Source organism: Canis lupus, chromosome 5 (assembly GCF_048164855.1).
Source record: "Canis lupus baileyi chromosome 5, mCanLup2.hap1, whole genome shotgun sequence".
Classification (NCBI taxonomy): domain Eukaryota; kingdom Metazoa; phylum Chordata; class Mammalia; order Carnivora; family Canidae; genus Canis; species Canis lupus.
Genome location: NC_132842.1, coordinates 42,253,940 through 42,276,906, shown reverse-complemented (window position 1 = coordinate 42,276,906; position 22,967 = coordinate 42,253,940). Strand labels below are relative to the sequence as shown.

The window sequence follows — 22,967 nt, the reverse complement described above, 5'->3', positions numbered from 1 at the left end:
GCTAAGAGACTAGAAGGTAGTGATTCTAACCATGAAAAAGAAAGGATCATTGCACAACAAGATAGGGGTGCTAATTATCGCTATAATGGTAATCATATTATTACCTACAAATGTATCAAATTAACATGGTACACCTTAAAATTTGTACAATGTTATATGCCAAATACATTTCAATTAAAAAAGGCAAAAAAAGGAAAAAATAATTGATGTCATCTCATCAGGAAAAAGACTAACCCATTTGCATCAGCTCCTATATAAAATGACTAGTAGTTTTTATCAAATATTCAAGGTTAACATTCTCTAATTGTTCTAGAAATGTTACTTAAAAAAACTTTTATAGAATTATTTAGGTCCTATAAATGGATGCAAACAAGGTCCATACTTTGTCCTTAGTTTATGGGTCTTCAAATCTATTCTATTGCTTCCCTGACTGGCTCCTAGTAATTTTTTATTGAAAAAAAAATTCATTTTTGCTGTAGCATTTCTGTAGTCTAAATTTTTCTGACTGCATTTCTGTTATGTCTTTCTACATGTTCTACAACTTTCTGTACTTCATGAAAATTGGTGGTTAGATCTCATAATTTGCTCAGGTTTGATTTTTTTAATATTTTATTTTATTTATTCATGAGAGAGAGAGAGAGAGAGAGAGGCAGAGACATAGGCAGAGGGAGAAGCAGGCTCCATGCAGGGACTCGATCCCGGGTCTCCAGGATCACACCCTGGGCTGAAGGAAGGTGCTAAACTGCCGAGCCACTCAGGGAATCCCTCAGGTTTGATTTTGAAGGGGCAAGACCTTTTTATAAATGGCGTCGTATACTCTGATCAGAGGGTATATAATTAAGAAGTTTATGTTTTCAAGGTGTTATCAGCTATTAATCTCTGGAATGGTTATCTCCAAGAATTCCTTAGGGGTTGTGATATATGAATTCTATCATCTCTTCTTTATAGTTTATCTGGAGTACTTTTACATAAAATAAAATTGCCTCTGACCAGTTATTTGGTTACTCTGAGGTAGAATTCACATTAGAAAGGTAAAACCAATGCTTACATCTTTCTTTTATTTATCATTTTTCAAAATGACTTGGTTTCACAGAAGCCTCCCAAAGCAAGCAACAAATTTCGTTTATTTTTTAGATGTAATAAGCTCACAGGTTTGATATTACCACACTTATTGATGTTTCATTCATTATGTCCATTCTTTGGCCAACAGAAACATAGTCAAGTTGGATCATGTGTTATTTTGATGTGACCCTAGTAGGCTTTGACAGCTTTTTGATCTTCTGATTAGAAAAAATACTCCTATCTTGTACAATTCCTCCTCCAAACTATTTGAATGATAGAAATGTTCCTTGAAAATGGGTTGTCATTGTTACTAGGTCTTTTCAGTGGTGAACGCTGGGCACAGATGTAGATATTTGGTATAGGCATAGGTATAATATGTACAGGTGCATACAAATGTATTTTAAGGTAAGTCCATTGGAAGATCATAATGATACTTTCCTATTGACACTCAAGACAATGGAAATTCTTAATTTTCTCATTATAATACCAGTAATTCCTCTCTCCCTTACTGAAAATCCTGGTTCTCAAGGATTTTGAGGTCTCTCAAGGAGGTTTCACCAAATAATCCTTCATTCTGTTTGCTTTATCCCAATATATATAAAAAAAACACTCTCAGAATAGCAACATGAACACTCTCTGACAACACCATTACTACAAACATTTTAAGATATTTTTGCTATCCTTTTTTGTCATTGAGGTATGTTTCACCAATGATGTACAGTAAAGTTACTGCTTGAAAGTTGCTTGGAATAGCACATTTCTGTGTGGTTATGCCACAAACCGGATATATACTGAGGCTAAAAGTGGAATCTGCAAAACAAGGTATACTGAGAAAAGTTGAGCTTCTATCTCCATTTCTTGTAATCCCTCCATTTCACTTGTAACTTCTTTAAAAAGATTTTTATTGTGGTAAAATATATAGTATAAAATTTATTATTTTAACCACTTTAAGTGTACAATTCAGCGGCATTAAATGCATTGACAATGTTATGCAAACATCACCACTATGTACTTTCAGAACTTTTTCCTCATCCCAAACAGACACTGTACCTGTTAAATAACTCCTCATTCTTCCTTCTCCCCCCATCTCTATTTTCTGTCTCTCTGAATTTGTGTATTCTAGGCACCTCATGTTAAGTGCGATCATATCATGTTTGTCCATTTGGTTTATCTCACTTAGCAAAATGTTTTCTAGGTTCATTCATGCTGTAGCATGTGCCAGAATTTCATTCTGTTTTGGGCTAAATGAGATTGCAGTGTATGCATATGCCACATTTTGTTGATCCATTCATCCTTTGATGGACATATGACTTGTTTCTACCTTTTGATTGTTGTAATAATGCTGTTATGAACACTGGTGTACAAGTATCTGTTTCAGTCCCTGCTTTCAATTATTTTAGAATGTGCTTAGAAATGGAATTCCTGGATCACATGGTAATTGTACATTTAACTTTCTGAGGAACCACCAGAATGTTTTCCACAGTGGCTTCACCATTTTACATTTCTACCAGCAATGCACAGTGCTTCCATTTTCTTCACAACCTTACCAATACCTTTTATTTTCCATTAAAAAAAATAGTGGCCTTTCCAATCAGTGTGAAGCAGTATATCATTTTGGTCTTAATTTATGTTTCCTTAGTGCCTAGTGATGTTAAACACTCTTTCATGGGTTTATTGACCATTTGTTTATCTTCTTTGGAAAAATATCTCTTTAGACCCTTTGTCCATTTTTAAATTGAGTTATTTCTCTTTTTTATTATTGAATTGTAGGAGTCCTTTATATATTGTGGGGGGTGGGGGTGGGGTTAGAGTGTGGGAGGGTGCTAAGGAGGACGGGGGAGGGGCCAGGAAAGCCTCAGACAATGTAACACACATACCTGCCTGCTTCCAATCACCAACTACAGCCTCCAATAAAATGAGCAAAAATCTAAAATCTACACAATGAAAAAGATTGTGGGTGATTTTTAAAAATCACACATAACAGCTTGCAGACAATTTTCCTGATGTTCTGATGCAGTACTTGATTTTCCTCAAGCCCTGACCTTTCTCTGGACAGAGATTTGAATGCAATTTTGTGATCTGCCAGTACTGGCTCTGGAGATGTTATTTATGAAGCTTCTCTCGGGAAATTTTGACCATTATTATTTTCTACAGAATCTCCTGAGACAGTTACCTCAGGAGAATAACAGAGCCAGTAAGCAGACAAGGGGAATAACACCATCTTGCTACTTACATAAAAGGAAAAGCCAAGACACAAGCTCAGATGATAATGAGGAACAATTAAATCAAACTCTTACCCGATTTATCAGGGGTCCAGAGGAAAAAAGTGTTAGAAGTGAAAACTTTTTGCACATCATGGGAATTGGAGACCACCTGCAGAGAGACAGTCAAGTGGGATGACTTTGGGTTAGTAAAGGGAGGACAAGTGGCCACTTGTGATCCAGAAAGTGGCTGGGGAGGCCCCAAGGGTGCTGAGAGGGCCAGGAGGTGCTGAGTCACACAGTTTGATTGGCTGTTTCTCCAGAGGGGATGAAGTAGAGAGACAGGGTATGGTCTACCCTGTTCCTGTCTAGCCAGAAAATCAGTGTTTCATTACTGAGCAGGTTCCCTAAGTCTCAGAATTCCAGGGTAAGGGGAGCGCTTCCCAGCAATCCTACTCAGCAAAGAGTCTTCCCTGTGTCTTTCATGCCCCCCTTTTAACCTCTCCATCTGTAATGCTTCCCACTTCCTTCACCTGACTAGCGTTTAGAGTCTAACCAGCCCAACTGCGTCTTCAGACATGTTTTGATCTTTCTGCCTTGACCCTGATCTCATGGGGCTCTTTTGTCCATATCTATTTCTGATATCCAGTGGTTGGAACTCTTCCAGGGAAGCAGGGAAGGACTTATGTTATTCTGTTATAATTAGCAATTTGGTTCCACTACAACGCTATCATTGGTCAGGTTGAATGGCTCTTTAAATTTTTTTATTGATTTGCAGGTGCACATAATTTTTAAAAGTTTTTGGTTTTAGAGCTTTAGAAGTAGTGATGCATATAGAAACAACATTCTAATAAAATATACATTAACACCAAAGGTCTTAGAGAATTTGGGGGATGGGATTTGGAACCCAGATTTATCATCACTTTCTGGTTTGTGGTTTGGGCAAGGACTCAAATCTCTCATCTTCAGCTTACTCCTCTTTACAATGGGGCAAATACTAATCTTCAAGCATCTAGTATTTAAAGATATATAAGTTAATATATGTAATATTTTAGCATGCCACCTTAAAAATAAGTTCTCAAAAAGATTAGCTGTCTAGAAAAATGACTCCACATATGCACGATTTTCTTAAGTTTCCCCCAGCAATCTATCTCTGGAGCCTACATCTCGAAAATCTACTTTTCAGTTCATTAAGCTGTGTTATAGTGAGGATACCTCCCCCAACTACACCCCAATCCTGATTAAACAAACCTGTATCAAAACAGCAACAAATTAACATCTATAACGTGCACTCTCAGGAGAAAAAATGCAAAGCTGTGCTGATGGGATTCACTTTAAATTTATAACCACTGGTCTCACATAGATACTTAGAAAATCCTGTTCTAATTCTCTATTAGTTTCACACATTCATTCACCCAGCAGCTTCTCTGCCCAGTTCCTCATTCTCGGTGGATGACCTCATGTTTCACAGTGGGATTGTACGAGACTCCTGCATCTGCCTGCCAAGAGGTCCACCACCTTACAAATCTGTGCACTTACATACGCTGCCTTCTCTCCCAGCACAGTGAAAGCAGTGCGCTGCTTCCACCTGAGGCCAGCTCATTATCTGAGCCCCCGTTCACAGCCATTTGCCATTTTCAGGGGCTCACTCTGGTAATCCTCCCCATGCTATCCTACATTACTGATTCTTCTCAATGGGCTCCTACTCCTTGCACTCAAACTTGTGTATGCACATCTAAATGTATATATATATTTCATAATTAAAAGTTAAGAATATATTCAATAACAGTATCAATAAATAATATATAAATAAGAATATAAATTAAATAACAGTTTATAAATAAGAAAATACATAAAATAAATGTTCAAATTCTATATTATAGTATCTGATAATATGTACAAAAAGGTAATAGAACATAACCAATCAGCATTTATTTTCATAGAACATGACCAAGCAGGGTTGATTTTAAGAAGCTCATTATAAAATCTGCAAATCCATTAATTTACTTCACTACATAATAGAAATTATCTCGGTAAAAAAATGCATTTGATGAAATATAATACCCATTTGTAATAAAAATTTCCAGCAAACCAGGGCTGAAAGAGAACTTCCTTATTACCACAATAAGGCCAACCAGTAGAATTAATCAGAGAGTTTGGCAGGTTCACTGGACACAAAGTCAATATTAAAAATCAACTGTATTTTCCTCAACAAGCAACAAACTACTGGAGAAAAAAATTTGGATAAGTAATTACCATTTGTCATCATATTAAAAACATTAAATACCTAGGAATAAATCTAAATACAGATATGCTAGATCTCTACACTAAAAAGTGAAACCAGAGAGAGAAATTAGGTGATACCTAAATATACAAGAATATATATATATATATATATATATATATATATATATATATAGGAAGGTTTCATAAATTGGAAGGTTGACTATTTTAAAAAGGCCTTAATTCTCCCTGAATTAGTTACACTGTAGGCCACTATAAATACCAGCAGCTTTAGGGCACCTAGGTGGTTTAGTAGGTTAAGCATCTGCCTTCAGTTCAGGTCATGATCTCTGGATCCTGGAATCGAGTCCCACACCAGGTCCCTCCCTGCTCAGAGGAGAGTCTGCCTCTCTCTCCCTCTGTCTCTCTTCCCTGCTCACGCACATGCTCTCTCATGCTCTCCCTCTTAAATAAATAAATCTTTAAAAAACAAAAACAAAAACAAATACCAGCAGCTTTAAAATATAAGTTGACAAGCTGATTGTGAAATTTGTATGGAATTGCAAAGGGCCCACTACAGTCAAGATAATCCAGAAGAATTATGTTACTGAATTCTGCTACCAGTAGAAAGCTGCAGTAAATTAAAGTAGCATGATACATGTGTAAATGCACACAAGTAGATCAATAGAACAAAGTCTGAAAATCACATGTATTTGGTGGCAAGACTATCAGCAAATGTGTTACTGCAGTGCAATAAGAAAAGGAGAAACTTTTCAGTGAATGGTGTTGGGCTAATTCAATTTCCATATGGGGAAAATGAATCTTGACCCTGGATTACAGCTCTCCATGTCAAAGCTAAAACAGCAATGCTACTAGGAAACAGGGTGGAATATCTTCACCTTGGTATGGGCTAAGATTTCCTAACCAGACACAGAAGGTGCTACCCATAAGGGAAAAGATGAATAAACTATACCACACTTACATTCCAGCTTTTTGAGTGTTCCAAAAAAAATCATATCCTTCTGGAGTGTAGACGTAAGTCACAGATTGGGAAAATTATTTATATTTAAAACTGGACCAGTGGGAAAGAAAAAGACAACCAATAGAAAGATGTGCAAGACTCAAGCACTTCATAAAAGAAGATTCCAAAGGGCCGGGAATCATATGAAAATGCGTCCCAACTCTTGAGTCACCAGGGAAATTCAAACTAAAACCCAAATGAGAAGCCTTTATACATTTACTGGAATGCCTCTATGTAAAGAAACTGGCAATACCCAATGTTGGTGAGGTTTTCCAGTAACCTAAATTCTCAGACGTTGCTGATGTGAGCATAAACTGGCACAACTCCTGTGGAAAACCGTATGCCAGCTAAACCCACATAAATCCTAGGATCTAATGATTTTTTCTAAATCCTAGGATCTAATGATTTAATTCCTAGGTTTGCATCCCGAGATATATGTGCTCTGCTTCCCAGAAGATAGAAACAAGAATGTTAATAGCAGGACTCTTTGTAAAAGTCTCATGCTGGAAACAACCCAAATATCCACCAGTAGTAAGATGTGTAAATAACTCATGGGATATTCATACAATGGAATATGATAGAGAAATGACAATGTAGGATTTGCTACCTGTGACAATATGGCTGAGTCTCAAAACACAACAAAGCTGCTTTGCACACCACCCTCCAAAATAACACCACTCACTTCCTGTGTTTTCATCAAGCCATTGCCTTTGATCCTTTGTCCTATCATTTGGACTTGGCCTTTTTTTTTAAGATTTTATTTATTTATTCATAAGACACAGAGAGAGAGAGAGGCAGAGACACAGGCAGAGGGAGAAGTAGGTTCCCTGCGGGGAGCCTGAAGTGGGACCCGATCCCAGGACTCAGGGATCATGACCTGAGCTGAAAGCAGATGCTCACCCGCTGAGCCACCCAGGTGCCCCTGGACTTGGCTCTTATTAAGGTCACAGTGGGTGCATCTTTGTAAGTCTGAAGTCAGTTGTCTCCTTATTCCTGACCTCTCCACAGCACTTGCCATGGTCTGCACTCTTTTCTTTGTGAAACAGCCTCTAGATTCTAGGCTCCCACTCTTGCCTGGCTCACCCCTAGCTTGTAGGCTAGCTTCCAGGCTGTTGCTGCTTTGTCGAGCATCCTGAATCTTCCTCCTCTATCAGAACTATAATGGTGCTCTAGGTCTTTAATCCTTGGTCCTTTTCTCCTATTTCACTTCTCTCCAGAGATGTTCCCTTCAAGCCCCTGGCTGAAATAGCACCTACAAGCCAATGTTTCCTGCATTTGTGTTTTGTGGACTTCTCCTTGGACCCTGGATTTCTCTTTTGAGCTTTAGACTTCCCACCTATGCAGCAGCTCTGTTCGGATGACTAAGAGGCAGCTCACATGTTGTTACAGCTAAAAGAGATTTCTTGACTTTTACAATGAGTCTGATCCTTCTCAGATCTCCCCATCTTAGTGAATGACACAATCATTCACTCTGTGGCTCAGGTCAACAGTCTGGGAGTCATTAGTTATTTTGCTCTTTCTTCTAGCCAAGAGGCAGGCATGTTTTCTGAGCAAGGCCAGTTGGACTCTCTCCCAGGACTTTGAACCTTGAGTGGGTGACAAAAGGTTGGAAAATTGGTTGGAGCTGATTCATCCAGTGGAGACAGCTTTCGGTGCCCGTCCTTTAGTTTCTGCTACCGAGATTCCCAGAACTGCCTTTGTCCCATGCTTTCTCGAGACCTGTTTCTTCAGCTTTAGGTCTGAGGCTCTAAGTTACTCTACGTCCTCCCAAAGAAGTTCTTCTTTTTTTTATTAAGACTTTAAAAAATTTATTTATTCATGAGAGACAGAGAGAGAGAGAGAGAGAGAGAGGCAGAGACACAGGCAGAGGGAGAAGCAGGCTCCATGCAGGGAGTCTGATGTGGGACTTGATCCCTGGACTCCAGGATCAGGCCCTGGGCTGAAGGCGGTGCTAAACTACTGAGCCACCAGGGCTGCCCCAAAAGAAGCTCTTTTTTAATAGCTTCTTGTGTGGTTTGCCATAAAGAAATCCTTTGTAATATTGATGAGGAAATGAGTAAGGCAATGTCTGTGTTACAGACTCAGTTTCCTACTAGTCCATCAGTGAGTCAGTCAACAACCATGTATGTAGCCATTACTATGTACAGGACACACAATTAACACTGTCCTCTACTAAGTTCTTCAGGGACTGCTGTCCCTTATTCTCCACTTATTCAAGCTCATCAGGGTCATCCCCAAGGACATCTTCCAGTGATGGCACTGGATAATTCAGGATAACCTCCCTTCCAAAGATCCTTCACTTGATCATGTCTCTTCCTAAGATAACACCGTTGGACACTAAAGCAAGAAGAGCAGAGTTTAGTCAGTGCTATACTATTACAATAGGAATTCCAGTGTGAACTGGACTCCAGTTTGATGTGCACAGAAGTGATTGGCAGGGAGGATGAGAGGATGGAGAGGGGAAAGCAGCGGAGTGGAAGTTACAAAGAGCTGAGAACGTGGCCTACATGAAACGCATCTGGTTTGTTAACTGGCACTTTACCAAAGTTAGCCCCCTCCCCTCCCCCAGAGGCTGGGAGATGGGCCCTGTCTTCAAGTGTTGGCTGGAACAATCAGTAAATCCTTTTGGCAGCTGTGCACTTTCTCAGGCAGGCAGTTTAAGGGGAGCTGATGTCCTAGGGATGTGGCCCTGAGCTGTTAGACATGATGTTAGCATTTTGTTCAAGTCTTTGTAGACCAAGGTTAGGGTCTAGTCAAGAAGATGGTTCAGGGGGATCCCTGGATGGCTCAGCAGTTTAGTGCCTGCCTTCGGCCCAGGGCGCAGTCCTGGAGTCTCAGAATTGAGTCCCACATCGGGCTCCCTGCATGGAGCCTGCTTTTCCCTCTGCCTGTATCTCTGTCTCTCTCTCTCTGTGGCTCTCATTAATAAATAAATTAAATCTTAAAAACAAAAAAAAAGAAAGAAAATGGTTCAGGAGAGCCTGGCGAGAATTTGGTCAAGAGGGAGGCCCAATGTAATCAGATGGGTCCTTCAAAGGTGGACGAGAGAGGCAGAGAGTCAGAGTGAGAGAGAGGTTGGAAGAAGCTGTGTGGCTGGTCTTGAAGGAAGGGAAAGGTGCCTTGAGCTCAGGAGTGCAGGCAGCCTCAAGAAGCAGGAGAAGGTCAGAGAACATTCTTCCCTAGACCTCCAGAAGGAACATCGCCCGGCAGACAGCTTCATTTCAGCCTAATGAGACTGACTTTGCCCTTCTGCCCCCCAGAATTGTACGATACTGAGTCGTGGTTTTTAAGTTGTTTCATATTCTTTCACTATGAAATAGGTAAAATGTATTTACAGTGAAATGCACAGATATTAAGCGTAGAACTAATAAACGTTTACAAATCTATGCCCTGATACAAGCAGCACGGCAGTAAGGAGAGTATTTCAGGTGCTCCCAAAGTGTCCCGCATGCTGCGTTCTCGGGCAACTCTGCAGCCCACAGCTCATCATTCTGATTCCTTCTGTCTGTCAGTGAACTTGCAGGACAAAGGGAAAGAAAGGCAGGACAAAAGGACATAACAGGTTAATTACATTATGAAAATAGCCTTAACCCCAAGTACTCCAGTTCGAATTGAGGCTCCTAAGCTTATGGTAATTTGATCCAGAAGCAATAGGAATCTAATACAGCAGCTATTTCTGCATAATGTAATATGAGTATTTATCATTTTCCTTAGAATGTCTGCATTTCCATATTTTATCCAAAAATATATATTTTATATTTTTTAAAAAATTTACTTTTTAAAAATTTAGCAAAAACCCGAAGACTTTCTAATAGCTGGGCCAGCTTACATGCAGGGGCATGTGTCTACTCAATAATCTGCTCTGGGGGTGGAGGGGACGTTCCATTTGGGGTGGGGCCTCACTGAGTTTTTGTTTCAAGTCCTCATTGATAAAGCACCTACTATGTGTGAGGTGCTTTATAAACATATCCTTAGTCATAGCCATGCCTTCTGCTCTGGATACTGCTAATATCTCCAGTTGTGGAGGAGGAAACCAAACAAAATACACAATGTAAATTGGGTCAGTTCACACAGTTACCAAGTAGTGGAGCAAGGATTCAAACTCACATCCCTCTGACTCCAGGGCCTGCCAAGAACCTGAGGTGGACCTGATGGAATGCGGGGATGTGTGTGAGTGTGCAGGAAGTGGCTGTGGTATAATGGGAAAAGAGCAAAAACCAGAAGCCTGGAGCCATCACTAACTCCATCATTCATTCAGCAGAGATTTGTTGAACACTTACTGTGTGTGTGAGGCATTATTGTAGGAGCAGCGAACAAAATCCACAAACATACCTGCCTCAGGGAGTTTGTAATTTTGTGGGATGTGAGAGACACATAAATAAGAGACACAAAATAAAGAAAATAAATTCCATTTCCTTTATCTATGGACATCCTACGAGATGTCCATAGGGGATGGTATAGTGTAGCAGGAAATGCAGGGTTTTTGAAGCCAGAATTCCTGGGTTTGAGTCCTGGTGTGGCCAGTTCCTGGCTGTGGAGCTCTGGGAAAATCACTCAACTTCTCTGAGCCTCAGTTTCTCTGGTGTAAAATGGGACTAATTAATCCCTATCAACCTAAAGTTTTAGGATGTGTAAATGAGACAACATAGGTAAAAACTCTTAAGTAACAAATTCCCATTGACAGGGAAGGCTCATTCTGATTCTGTGGCTCTGAAGGCTACCTTGAGTTCTCACAGCTTATGATTCTGTGATGAAACACTGGTGCTAAGTCAGAAATAATGGAGGTTGAGTCCAGGGGGCCTATTTGTTTGGCTGCGTTCAGCTATCTGACAGGACCCCCTTTTCACAGCCCCGGTACAGGTGGTCCTTTCCACTTAAAAAAGACGCTCTTGTCTCCTAATTTCCTGAAACCACACGTAGGCCCCTTCTGTGCCCAGAACAAGAGACAAGGGTGAGGGCAGAGAGGAGCCCCAGGAGCTGTGTGCAGCTGCAGGCCTAATCTCAATTAACAAAAGCCACCTGGGGAACGGGGCTCTGCTGGGCAGCACTGGGGCCCATTTGTTTGCAGGCTCTGGGTTGCCAGGGCTGTGTGAGCAGCCCTCAGGGAGGGACTCGCAGCGAGATTTTATTTGCTTTTCCTGGATGCCAGCCCCGTCAGGCAGCCTTCGCTTTATAACGTGGCCTACATCTGACGGCTGTGTTCCCGAGTGGGGTCAGGGCCGTGGGGCTGGGAAGGTTGAATTTTAATTCAAAATGTGTTTTCACCCTTAACTCTGTTGCCCTAGACTAGGACACACACACAGACACACACACACACACACACACACACACACACACTCTTCTCTCAGTCATTTTTGCACTTTTCTCAGTTGATATATTTATGTGTCATTTGATTAATAGGAGCCTCCCATGGTTACTGGAAGGAAATGTGGAGTCAACCAGGGGCTCCATCCATTCTTGCCGCCACTACATCCCCCCACTCTGGGTCTATGTTGCGATTAGGGTTGCCAAATTTAATAAATACAAATACAAGATGCATCAGAAATTTGGAAAAATGAATGATTTGCAGGTAATGATTTGGGACATATACTAAAAATGATTGGTTATTTATCTGCAATTCAAATCTAACTGGGCACCCTGTATTTTATCTGGCAACCATAATTACAGTTTGTTTGTGTTACTCCATAAAGAGATCCATGAAGAGGGGGAATTAATGGGGCTAATGCATGATCAAAAGCAGAGAACCAAATGCAGACATTTCACTGGCAGGTACACACCAATGGGTTAGAAGTGGTTGTTTCAAGGTAGGATTATTGGAGAATTTTCATTTTTCTGTGTGATTTTTCTGTTCTTCAAGTTGACCACAATGTGCACAGTTTTCACAGATCACATCTGTATGTATTTATACCTACACACACACACACACACACACAAACTTCTTAGCATTAGTGTAAAAGCTGCTTAAAAGAAACTGTGTTTTTCCTCAGCCTGAAAACCAGATCTGAACACATCCCTAGTGGTTAGAGGCATTTTCAGGATCCATGAGAAGATCACTGAAAGCAATACTGAGTGAGAGGCCTACATGGCTTACCAGTACCATAGAGTACACAAGAGGTACACAGGAATTACAAACTATTGCTGTTACATTATTAAGAAAGCAGATGCTGCTTTCTTAAGAAAACTGGCTCCTGAAGCTTTGGGGATATAAAGATCCATCTAGTTAAACCCAGGACACAAAATCCTCATTAAATCCTTGGTAATGGGGGAACTTGGGAATTTTTATTCTTTGATTTGCAGAATGAGGGTGGAAAACAAAATGAACATATACTCTTACAGAGAATGGGTTGAAGACCCATCCCTCTCCCATCACACACACAATGTGATCCATGATGTCCTGAGGCCGAGTGCCATCGGCATTTGTGTCTGGGATGCCCAGAGTGGCCCTGCAGTGACGGATTATTCGGAATGCTACCCCTTAGTGGAGTAAGGAAGGAAAAGAACTCCCATTTATACAATGCTGACTCTGCTGGGCATAGCACTTTATGTCATCTTGTTCACAAAAACAACCCAAGTTACATGCATTACCCTGTCTTATAACCACGTGACTTAAAGATTATAAAGACTGGAGTGTCTGGGTGGCTCAGTCGGTTAAACATCTGCCTTCAGCTCAGGTCATGATCTCTGGGTCCTGGGATCGAGCCCCATGTCGGGGGCTCCCTGCTCAGTGGGGAGCCTGCTTGTCCCTCTCCCTCTTCCCCACTGCTAGTGCTCTCTCTCAAATAAATAAATAAAATCTTTTTAAAAAATGATACATTTTGTTCGCAGGTCACACCTCCAGAAGTACTGCAAGGTGCTTAATAGTTGGAGAATCACTTACATTTCCCATGTTGCATTTACTAAGGCAGAAAGCCTTAGTAAGGAGGAATAAATCTGCTTTCTGATGATTTGTATCTCAAGATTTGAGAGATTGAAAGTTTTCTGCTATACTTGAAGGATGGCCCCCTCCCCCCAGTCTTCAGTTCTGAATGTGGTACTAGAATTAAGGTGGGGGGTGGTTTCTTCTTTCTCCTTTCTCACCACTAATGGTGCCCGCTGCCCTTTGAGGTTCAGTATGCAAAGAGGGGAAGACTAGGCTCTTTGTCATATTACCACGGAGTCTGCATGCGTGAAGAACAGACTGTTGCCTGCCATGACACCAAGTTAGCAAATGGCAAAATCAGTAAACTTTGGCCAGCTTTGAGTCTCCTAACACCCACCTTATAAAAAAGATAGGAACAGACTGATCCATTTTGCTTATTCAGTGATGAGGGACTGGCCTGAAAGGGGGACTTACTAAAACTTCTGAAGGGTTCCTGGTTTTAAAAGAAGAGAGTTGGCTGAACTTTGGAAAAAGGAAAATATAACTTTGAACAAAAGGAGAATGTGAATTGAGAGCACCTTGTCATTGTCGGGGGTGGTGGGGGGTGGGGGGGGAGGCAATCTGGTGATTGCTAAAAATGGGAAAGAAAGAGCCATGTCCACAGAACACTGTGTGGCAGTGCTGTGAATGGGCCACTCTGAGCTACTGATTATATACACTGAGAGTTATAAGAAATAGTGAAAGAGACCGTAAGGGGAAGGAGGGAAACTGAGTGGGGAAAAATTAGGGAGGCAGACAAACCATGAGAGGATCCTAACTCTGGGAAACAAAGGGCTGCAGAAGGAGAGGAGGTTGGGGGGATGGGGTAAAACTGGGTGGTAGGCACAAAGGAGGGCACTTGATGGGATGGGCACCAGGTGTTATACTATATGTTGGCAAATTGGATTTAAATAAAATATTTGGGGATCCCTGGGTGGCGCAGCGGTTTGGCGCCTGCCTTGGGCCCAGGGCGCGATCCTGGAGACCTAGGATCGAATCCCACGTTAGGCTCCCAGTGCATGGAGCCTGCTTCTCTCTCTGCCTGTGTCTCTGCCTCTCTCTCTCTCTCTGTGTGACTATCATAAATAAAAAATAAAAAAAAATTAAAAAAAAAAATAAATAAATAAAATATTTGGAAAAATAAAAATAAATAAATACACTGAGCGTGGGCAGGATTAGACTCCACCGTGTCTGAGTAGTGCATGAACCAAAGGGACCTATTTCCAAGTCACGCAGAACCATTTTTTCAACTATGATGTAGAGTCTTGGAGCAAATTGTATATTAAGTGAACTGTATTAATTAAAGATGGAGCGAGACAGGTTTTATGCATTCATTCCTCCAGAGAAATGTCCCTAAACACACGGTGACATTTCAATTATTTTTCCATTAGTATTCTCTGAATAAAGACTTTTTTTTTGCCTTTGCTAGTAGAAACTGCTTGGTATGCATATTTAAATAACAGTCACACTGAATTAGCTTTAAGAACAGGCTTTTAATATAATGGATGCATTAAAATGTAGAAAAAAAATGAGAGCTGCATACAGACCTTCATGCATAAGAAAAGAGCAGGGAGTAATAGACACTTTCTAAACCTTGGATTATGATCCTGGCTTTGGGAAGAGATCACAGTTACCTCATGTCTAGCCACTGATCTAAGTTAGCTCCAGCTCTGTTAAAAGCTATTTGGTAAGAAAGGTAGCACCTGTTCTTTTCCAACTCACAGATATATACATACGTGGCTGCTCGAGAAGGATGCTGCAAGGAAATGATATCTACTGCCAGTCATTGTAGAGAGAAAGTGCTTTTTTGTGCAAGTTCTAAAGATCAACCTGCCACCAGACATTGATGACTTACTTAGTATGCTACGTCGCCACCCAACAATTAATGGGGAAAAAGTATCTACCGAATGACAAGACACCTGAACTTCTTTGTCAGCCTGTTTAGCTACAGTGTTTTAAAAAAAATATATTGTCTTCAACGACGGGGGAACCGTGACAAAACAAAACAAAACAAAACAAAACAAAACAAAACAAAACAAAACAGCCAAGCAGTATTTATTGGTGACAATAAACCAATAATTTGTTTCATTTAAATTCAAAGAAATCAAGGGGAAACAAAGGTCTTGAGGAAGAGCCTACTGAAGATTTTGCAAATGCACACCCAGCAATCAAGATGGGTTTATGGAACAGTGTTTGGGGGTGAAAGCGGGAATGTCTCCATTCAGAGATCCCATAAAACCACTTACCACAAATTAACCAGGAAAGGATGCTCCAGACCCTGCATGATCTGGAGTTCCTTGAAGACATTTCTCACTTCGTTGCGCTCCACGCACTTTTGTTTGTTCATGTATTTCATTGCATACATCTTCTTGGTATCATTCTTCTGCACGATGCAGACCTAATGGCACAAACCAGAGTGAGAAAGCGGTCAGGAAGTTAACGGATCATGGCTGTGGGAGACAGAACAAGACCTATTCAACAGCCTGGCCTGGAGGCCTCACTGGCACATTCTTTGATACTCAAGTTGCCACTTAGCTCTGATTTCAGAGGAGAAAATGTAATTTTCTTCCCCTGTACTGGGTCATTTTGCAAATCTCTGCTTTCTCAAACAAGTCAGCCTGTTTTTTGCTCCTTGGGTTTTGTTTAGACAGCATTTTGGAGAAAATAGCTGCTTTCTTGTCAGGAATCTTCCAATAGCAAATGACATCCTTATTCTGCTTTGAGTGATTGGTATTGGCGCAGCTAAACTGCCGAGTAGAACAATACTGTGTGAACAATTTCTGTTTACACCAAAGTTGATAGGACCTAAAAGGACTTATAGCACTGAACATGATGTCCATGTTTTTGAAATTCTTTTAGAGGTTCTATATGTCTGATAAAATGGACAGCAGATGATTTTATAATGCAAGTTCAATGTGAAATAAGAAATGTTCTCAAAGTATGTCACTACCAAGAAACTAATGATTAGGATTTGAATCCAGAAGTTTCTTGCAAAAAAATGAGGCTGGATCTTTCATGGTAGATTTTTGAAAATAAAAACATAGCATAACTGATGGAAAATCATATATCAGGAAGCTTCTTTTGCACATAAAAAGAGTTAACTGTTGGGGCGCCTGTGTGTCTCAGTTAAGTGTCTGCCTTTGACTCAGGTCATGATCCCAGGGTACTGGGATCCCTGCTCAGCAGGGAGTCTGCCTCTCCCTCTACCCCTTCCTTGCTTGTGCTCTATCTTTTTCTCTCTCAAATAAATAAGTAGTCTTTTTTTTTTAAGAGCTAAGTCTTAAATTGACAGCATAACAGTTATTGAAGGTATGGGCACAATTGACAACCGAGTCCAAAATTCTAGAGTAGAGAGAAAGTCTTAAAATCTAGTGGGAATAAGTAGGCATGACATTGAAATAATTCTGAGAATAACAGGTGTTCATTACATCACACACCTCAAACTGTAGTGAAGATTTTACAAAATCCTCTCTGAATTACCATCATTCCTTGTGGTCCCAGGAACAGAATAATCTGAACATTATGATGCTGTTCCCTGAGCTACATAACCCTGCTAGTGGTTAATCATTTTGGTTCTCACCTTCCCAAAACTGCCTTTCCCAATGGCTCGCAAAATTTCGAAGTGGTCAAAGTTGACTGTAAAACAAACAAAGAACAATGTGAAGGATTATCAGTTGCTTTTAAGTTGCTAATGAATTAATAAAGATTGGGTGAAACCAGAGTGCCTTGTTTAAAACAACATTCCAGATGACTTTAAGATGTCCATTCATTCAAAAAAGAAAAAAAATAATAAATAAAATTTCCTGATTGAAAAAAGGATGCCCATTCATTCATTCATTCATTCATTCAAAAAATATTTCTTAAACACTTCTTATTCATTAATCATAGTGCTTAGTACTGGGGAATATAGTAATAGCAAAGTAAAAATAGAATCTCTGCCTTTATGGAGACTGTAATCTAGTACAGGATCCATATATAGAGAGACACTTATAAATAATCATAAATTAATGGACAATTAAAACTCACTGAATGTTAAAGTGAGAAGTCATGGGGCTCTAAGAGCATGTAACGATGGATTTCTCGCAGGTGACAGTCAGGAGGAGCATCACTGAACACCGATGATTACAGAGAGATCTGGTCCCACAGAAACAAGACTGACCCTCCTAGATAAGAAAAACATACCTTCTACCCAGAAAGTGCTAATAAAGTTGTTTATTTAGTAAACGAAGTCAAGTGAATGACTTATTTTCCAAAATTCTTGCAGTTGGAGTTTCTTTAATCTATTAGATTATAAACTCAATGAGGGCAGAGATAATAGGTCCTTTTGTTCATCCTGGTTTCCCTCGCAACTCAGAAAATTCCTGGCTTGAGGTGGTTGAAAGCAAAACTCTTAACACTTCCCACAGAGCCTCACACAGTGATTTCCACATAGTTGCTTCTCAGCAAATAAATCAAACAAAGCTGTAAAGATACACAGGAACCTCAAAACAGTTGCTTCTTGTAAATATGAGCAGTGTGAACATGAGGATCTTCTAAGAAAGTGTTGTCCGAATGGGGTCAACTATAACTCCCCATTAAGGAGTTATAAAAGTAATTGGGTGGTATGAGAATTATCCAAAATTTAAACAAAGTAGAAAAAGTTAGAAAATTAATCAGAAATGTCTCAAACGTAGAGTAAGAGTAGTATTGCTTTGAAACCCTGTGTTAGTTTTACATATGTGTGCAGGTAGATATGGATTGGATCATGATAAGAAGTTTTTGGTATTTTTTTTTCATAGGTTGTAGTCAAAATAACTTGAAAGACACTTCTATCAATTTTCTCTTAACATTCAAACTGATATAACCTAACCAATGATTTCCTCACACTCATTACAGGAGGCACAGTTCTACATTATGCACCATAAAGGTGTCAAAAAATTGACCAGGATTTATTTGCAAGTCCAAGATTTAATCTTGAGCAGACCTGGTAACATTAACACAGTGATTTCTCCACTAGTAGCCTCGCCTAGAACGCTGTGACATTTTGAATCTTCAAGCATACAGCAAGTACCTAGAAAGCATGAAGTTCCTTTGTGATATTAATCCATTTCATGATTAATCTCTCTTTATAAGCCATTTTAGGCTTTAATGAAAATGATAAAAGATTAGATGCCAGGTTGCTAGTTCTACTAGGATAACTGTCTTAATTAGTGTCTGGTCCCAGAAACGCAATAGGACTAAAGCTTTAGAAAGAATGCATCTTATGCCTTTATTTCTAGTCAGTCAAAAAAGAAAGCAGACTCCAGTTCAATAACAAACTGTCTAAAATCACTTCTGAATATAATAATCAGCATGGGGAGAAAGCCAATGACAGATTAAAAGTGGCTGGAAAAAAAACCTCTCATTCCATCCTTTATTTATCTTTTAATTCCTGGGCAGTTAACATACAGGGTTATATTCATTTCAGGTGTACAATTTAGTGATTCAAAATTCCTACTTAATGCTCATCCCCTTCGCCTATTTCACCCATTCCCCCCATGGTAGCCATCAGTTTATTCACTAAAGTTAAGACTTTGTCTCTCTTAAGGTTAAGGTTTGTTTCTCTCTTTTTTCTCTTGTTCATTTGTTTTATTCCTAAAATTCCACATATGAGTGAAATCATATGGTATTTGTCTTTCTCTGACTGGCTTATGTCACTTAACATTATGCTCTTTAGATCCATCCATGTTGTTGCAAAGGGCAATATTTCATTCTTTTTTTTTTCTTTTCAAGATTTTATTTATTCATGAGACATACACACAGAGAGGCAGAGATATAGGCAGAGGCAGAAGCAGGCTCCCTATGGGGAGCCTGATGTGGGACTCAATCCCAGGACCCCAGGATCGTGCCCTGCGTTGAAGGCAGACACTCAACCATTGAGCCACCCAGGTGTCCCTTGCAATAATTCATTCCTTTATATGGCTGAGTAATAATCCATTGTATACATATACACCACATATTCTTTATCCATTCATCTATCATTGGGCTCTTGGGCTGCTTTCATAGTTTGGCTATCATAAATAATGCTGCAGTAAGCATAGGGGTGCATGTTATCCCTTTGAATTAGTGTCTTTCTCATCTCTTTGGTTAAGTTTATTCCTAGTATTTTATTATTTTTTTTGCAATTGTAATGGGATTTTTTCAATATCTCTTTCTGCGCTTCATTATAAATGTATAGAAATGCAATGGATTTCTGTACATTGATTTTGTATCCTGTGGCCTTACCAAATTTAATTATCAGTTCTAGTAGTTTTTATGGTGGAGTCCTCGGGGTTTTCTATATATAGCATCATGCCATCTGCAAATAGTGAAAGTTTTACTTCTTGCTTACCTTGGATGCCTTTTATTTCTTATTCTTGTCTGATTGCTGTGGCTAGGATTTCTGGTACTGCATTGAATAAGGAAGGTAAGAATGGACATCTTTGTCTTTCTCCTGATCTTAGAGGAGAAGCTCTCAGTTTTTCCCCATTGAGTATAATGTTAGCTGTGGGTTTTTCTTGATTATGTTCAGATATGTTGCCTGTAAACTTACTTTGTTGAGGGTTTTTATCACAAATGGATATTATACTTTGTCAATATCATGTCAGTTTGTTCTGCAACTGTTGAAGCAATCATATGGTTCTTATCCTTTCTCTTATTGATGTGATATATCATATTGATTTGTGAATATTGAGCCACCCTTGTATCCAGGGAATAAATCCTACTTGATTGTGGTGAATGAAATTTTAAAATATATCCTTGGATTCAGTTTGCTAATATTTTGTTGAGGATTTCTGCATCTATTTTCATCAGAGATACTGGCCTCACTTATTGGCCCTTCCTAAGTGTCCAGCAACAGGAGTAGTAATTAAGAGGGAGGCTCATGGAAGAGGCAGTGAGACTTCATGACTCAGATAAGAAGGAGAAAGAGGTGAAGTCAGAATTATGGATTATTTTATCAACAGAAACCCATTTGTATTATACGTGTATAGGATTTACCAAAGGGGCTGGGTATCAAATAGCATATCCTCTGTACACTTAAACCTATGATCAACATGTATAATATTAACCAGCAGATTATTTATGGCCACAGGTCAAAATGGGTCTGCAGCCGTTGTTGTTTTGCCTATGAGCCAAGATAAAAAATATACAACCATATGAAAATCTGTAATATTTACCAGCTGGCTTTTTACAGAAAAGTGTGCCAGCCTCTGAGATGAGTCTTTGGAGACAGATCTCCTGAGTTCACATCCCAGCTCCTACAATTGATAGTTGTATAATCTTGGCAGTTTACTTCTATGCTTTGTTTCTTCATCTGTGAAGTGGGTATGGAAATAATAAATATCTCATCAGGTTTAGAGGAAGATGAAATGAGTTACCATACAGAAAGTACTTAGAATATGAACTGGAACTGACTACTTTTGGCTAGTATTCCTAATAGCACTTCTTAGGGGATAGCATAATTCAGACCCCCTCCAGCCGATACCGCAGTTAAGTTGCTGTCACAGCACACGGGTATTACCAGTCAGCATGGAAGAAAATGGCACTTGTCAGTGTCACTTCTACACATTTGCCATTTTTGTAGTCAGTGGTGTGGTGTTCTTGCAGTGTTTCCTCCAATCTCTGAAGCAAAGTTAACCTTTATTGTGTCTACATTTAAAAAATTATTTATTTATTCATGAGAGACACACACAGAGAGGCAGAGACATAGGCAGAGGGAGAAGCAGGCTCCCTGCGGGGAGCCCAATGTGGAACTCGATCCCAGGACCCTGGCATCGTGACCTGAGCCAAAGGCAGATGCTCAACCACTGAGCCACCCAAGTACCCTGACTTTTAGATTTTTCTATTTAGAATACTATACAGCCTGGTTCTCACTTCCACTGACAGAGCTGGCCTATGCATGTGGCCGAAGGAAGGACAGACACGCTGCAAAGCTGAAACCTTCAATATCTTTCTTATCTGCTGTGGAGTCTTGCCTTCACATGGCTGCTCACCCCAGTCTTAGCAAACATCATGTCAGTACAGTGTCCCTAAGGTTGCCTAGAGGTGTATCAGGTTAATAGCCTGAGTTGAATGGCTCCTAATGTTATGATACTACTTCAGATAGTTTTAAAAATACTAAATATTGGGGCACCTGGGTGGCTCAATGATTGAGCATCTGCCTTTGGCTCAGGTTGTGATCCTCAGGTCCAGGGATTGAGTCCTGCATCGGGCTCCCTTTGCCTATATCTCTGCCTCTCTCTGTGTGTCTCTCAAGAATAAATCAATAAAATATTAAAAAAAAATAAAAGTACTAGGGACACCTGGGTGGCTCAGCGGTTAAGTGTCTGCCTTTGGCTCAGGGTGTGATCTCGGGTCTGGGGATCGAGTCCCATGTCAGGCTCCCTGCATGGAGCCTGCTCCTCCCTCTGCCTGTGTCTCTGCCTGCTTCTCTCTCTCTCTGTGTCTCTTGTGAATAAATAAATAAAATCTTAAAAAAATAAAAGTACTAAATATTATAAAAGGCTTATTTTTTAGTATTTCTTTGGGGTAGGTCACATTCTCCACAAATCAACCAGACACAGAAATTCTATGCGCTTGAGGGATCTGTTTATGTGTGGCCTGGTGTGCATTTCATTTCATTTTTTTAAAGACTACTTATGTGACATAGAGAATGAGAGAGAGAGAGAGAGAGAGAGAGAGAGAGAGAGAACATGAGCCAAGGGAAGGGCAGAGGGAGAGGGAGGGGGAGAAGCAGACTCCCTGCTGAGCAGGAGGCGGGATGCAGGGATCAATCCCAGGACCCTGGCATCATGACCTAAACTGAAGGCAGACACTTAACCAACTGAGCCACCCAGGAGCCCGGTGTAGCTTTCATTTTTATGTCTCATTTTATCCTCACAACAACCTCATAGCCTATGTAGCTAGGGATGCTCGGATCAGAGAGATTAAATAATTTGCTGTGGGTGTCACTAGTACAGTGACTAAATGACCCTGGCATTAGGTTCTGAAGACAGAGAGTGGGATGGAACCTTGGTTAGTCAAAACTGCACGTGAAAGTCCTCCAGAAATGTACTGCTTTGGAAACCAAAGGAGTCTTTCAAAAAGTCCAACATAGTCATCTCTTGCGTGAGCACCAGATGAAGCACATGAATTGCATTTCGGTGTTTTTGTATAGGAAACATTTAGACACTAAAACCACACTCAGCTCATTCGCAGACTCAAATTTATTAGTCACTTGGATAGTAAGACACCCGAGGGGACAGCTGGCTGACTGCTGTCACAAAACCACACCCGATGCTTGAGTGCAGAAGTGGGCAGAATCAGCCATCTGAGTCTGCTCAGTGGCTTCACATAAACTCAGTACACACCCCTCTGATTCTGGACCTAAGCTCTTAGCCACTATTTCTATAGTCGTTTTAACGTTATTACCATGTATACACCCATCCCATAGGCAGAAGCAGGGGAAGCAAGGAGGGATTTGTCTCTCCTTTTAGAATCACAGGGGTCAAGTCAGCTTTCCCCAAGTCTTTCCCAAAAATTAGGCATGCTGATGATAGAATCTGGTGTTTGATGCTTTTTCTTT

At 40.2% G+C, this 22,967-nt stretch overlaps 1 protein-coding gene across 3 annotated transcripts in view; it reads right to left on the bottom strand.

Moving 5' to 3' along the window:
* The window catches only part of STK32A (serine/threonine kinase 32A), a 130,649-nt gene that overhangs the window by 77,146 nt on the left and 30,536 nt on the right, over positions 1–22,967 (bottom strand). For all 3 annotated transcript variants that reach the window (XM_072826391.1, XM_072826393.1, XM_072826392.1), the window contains 2 exons: positions 16,986–17,041; positions 15,652–15,803 (listed from right to left, as the gene is read on the bottom strand). In XM_072826391.1, the coding sequence (XP_072682492.1) occupies positions 15,652–15,803; positions 16,986–17,041 (208 nt within the window). The remainder of the gene's footprint in view (positions 1–15,651; positions 15,804–16,985; positions 17,042–22,967) is intronic.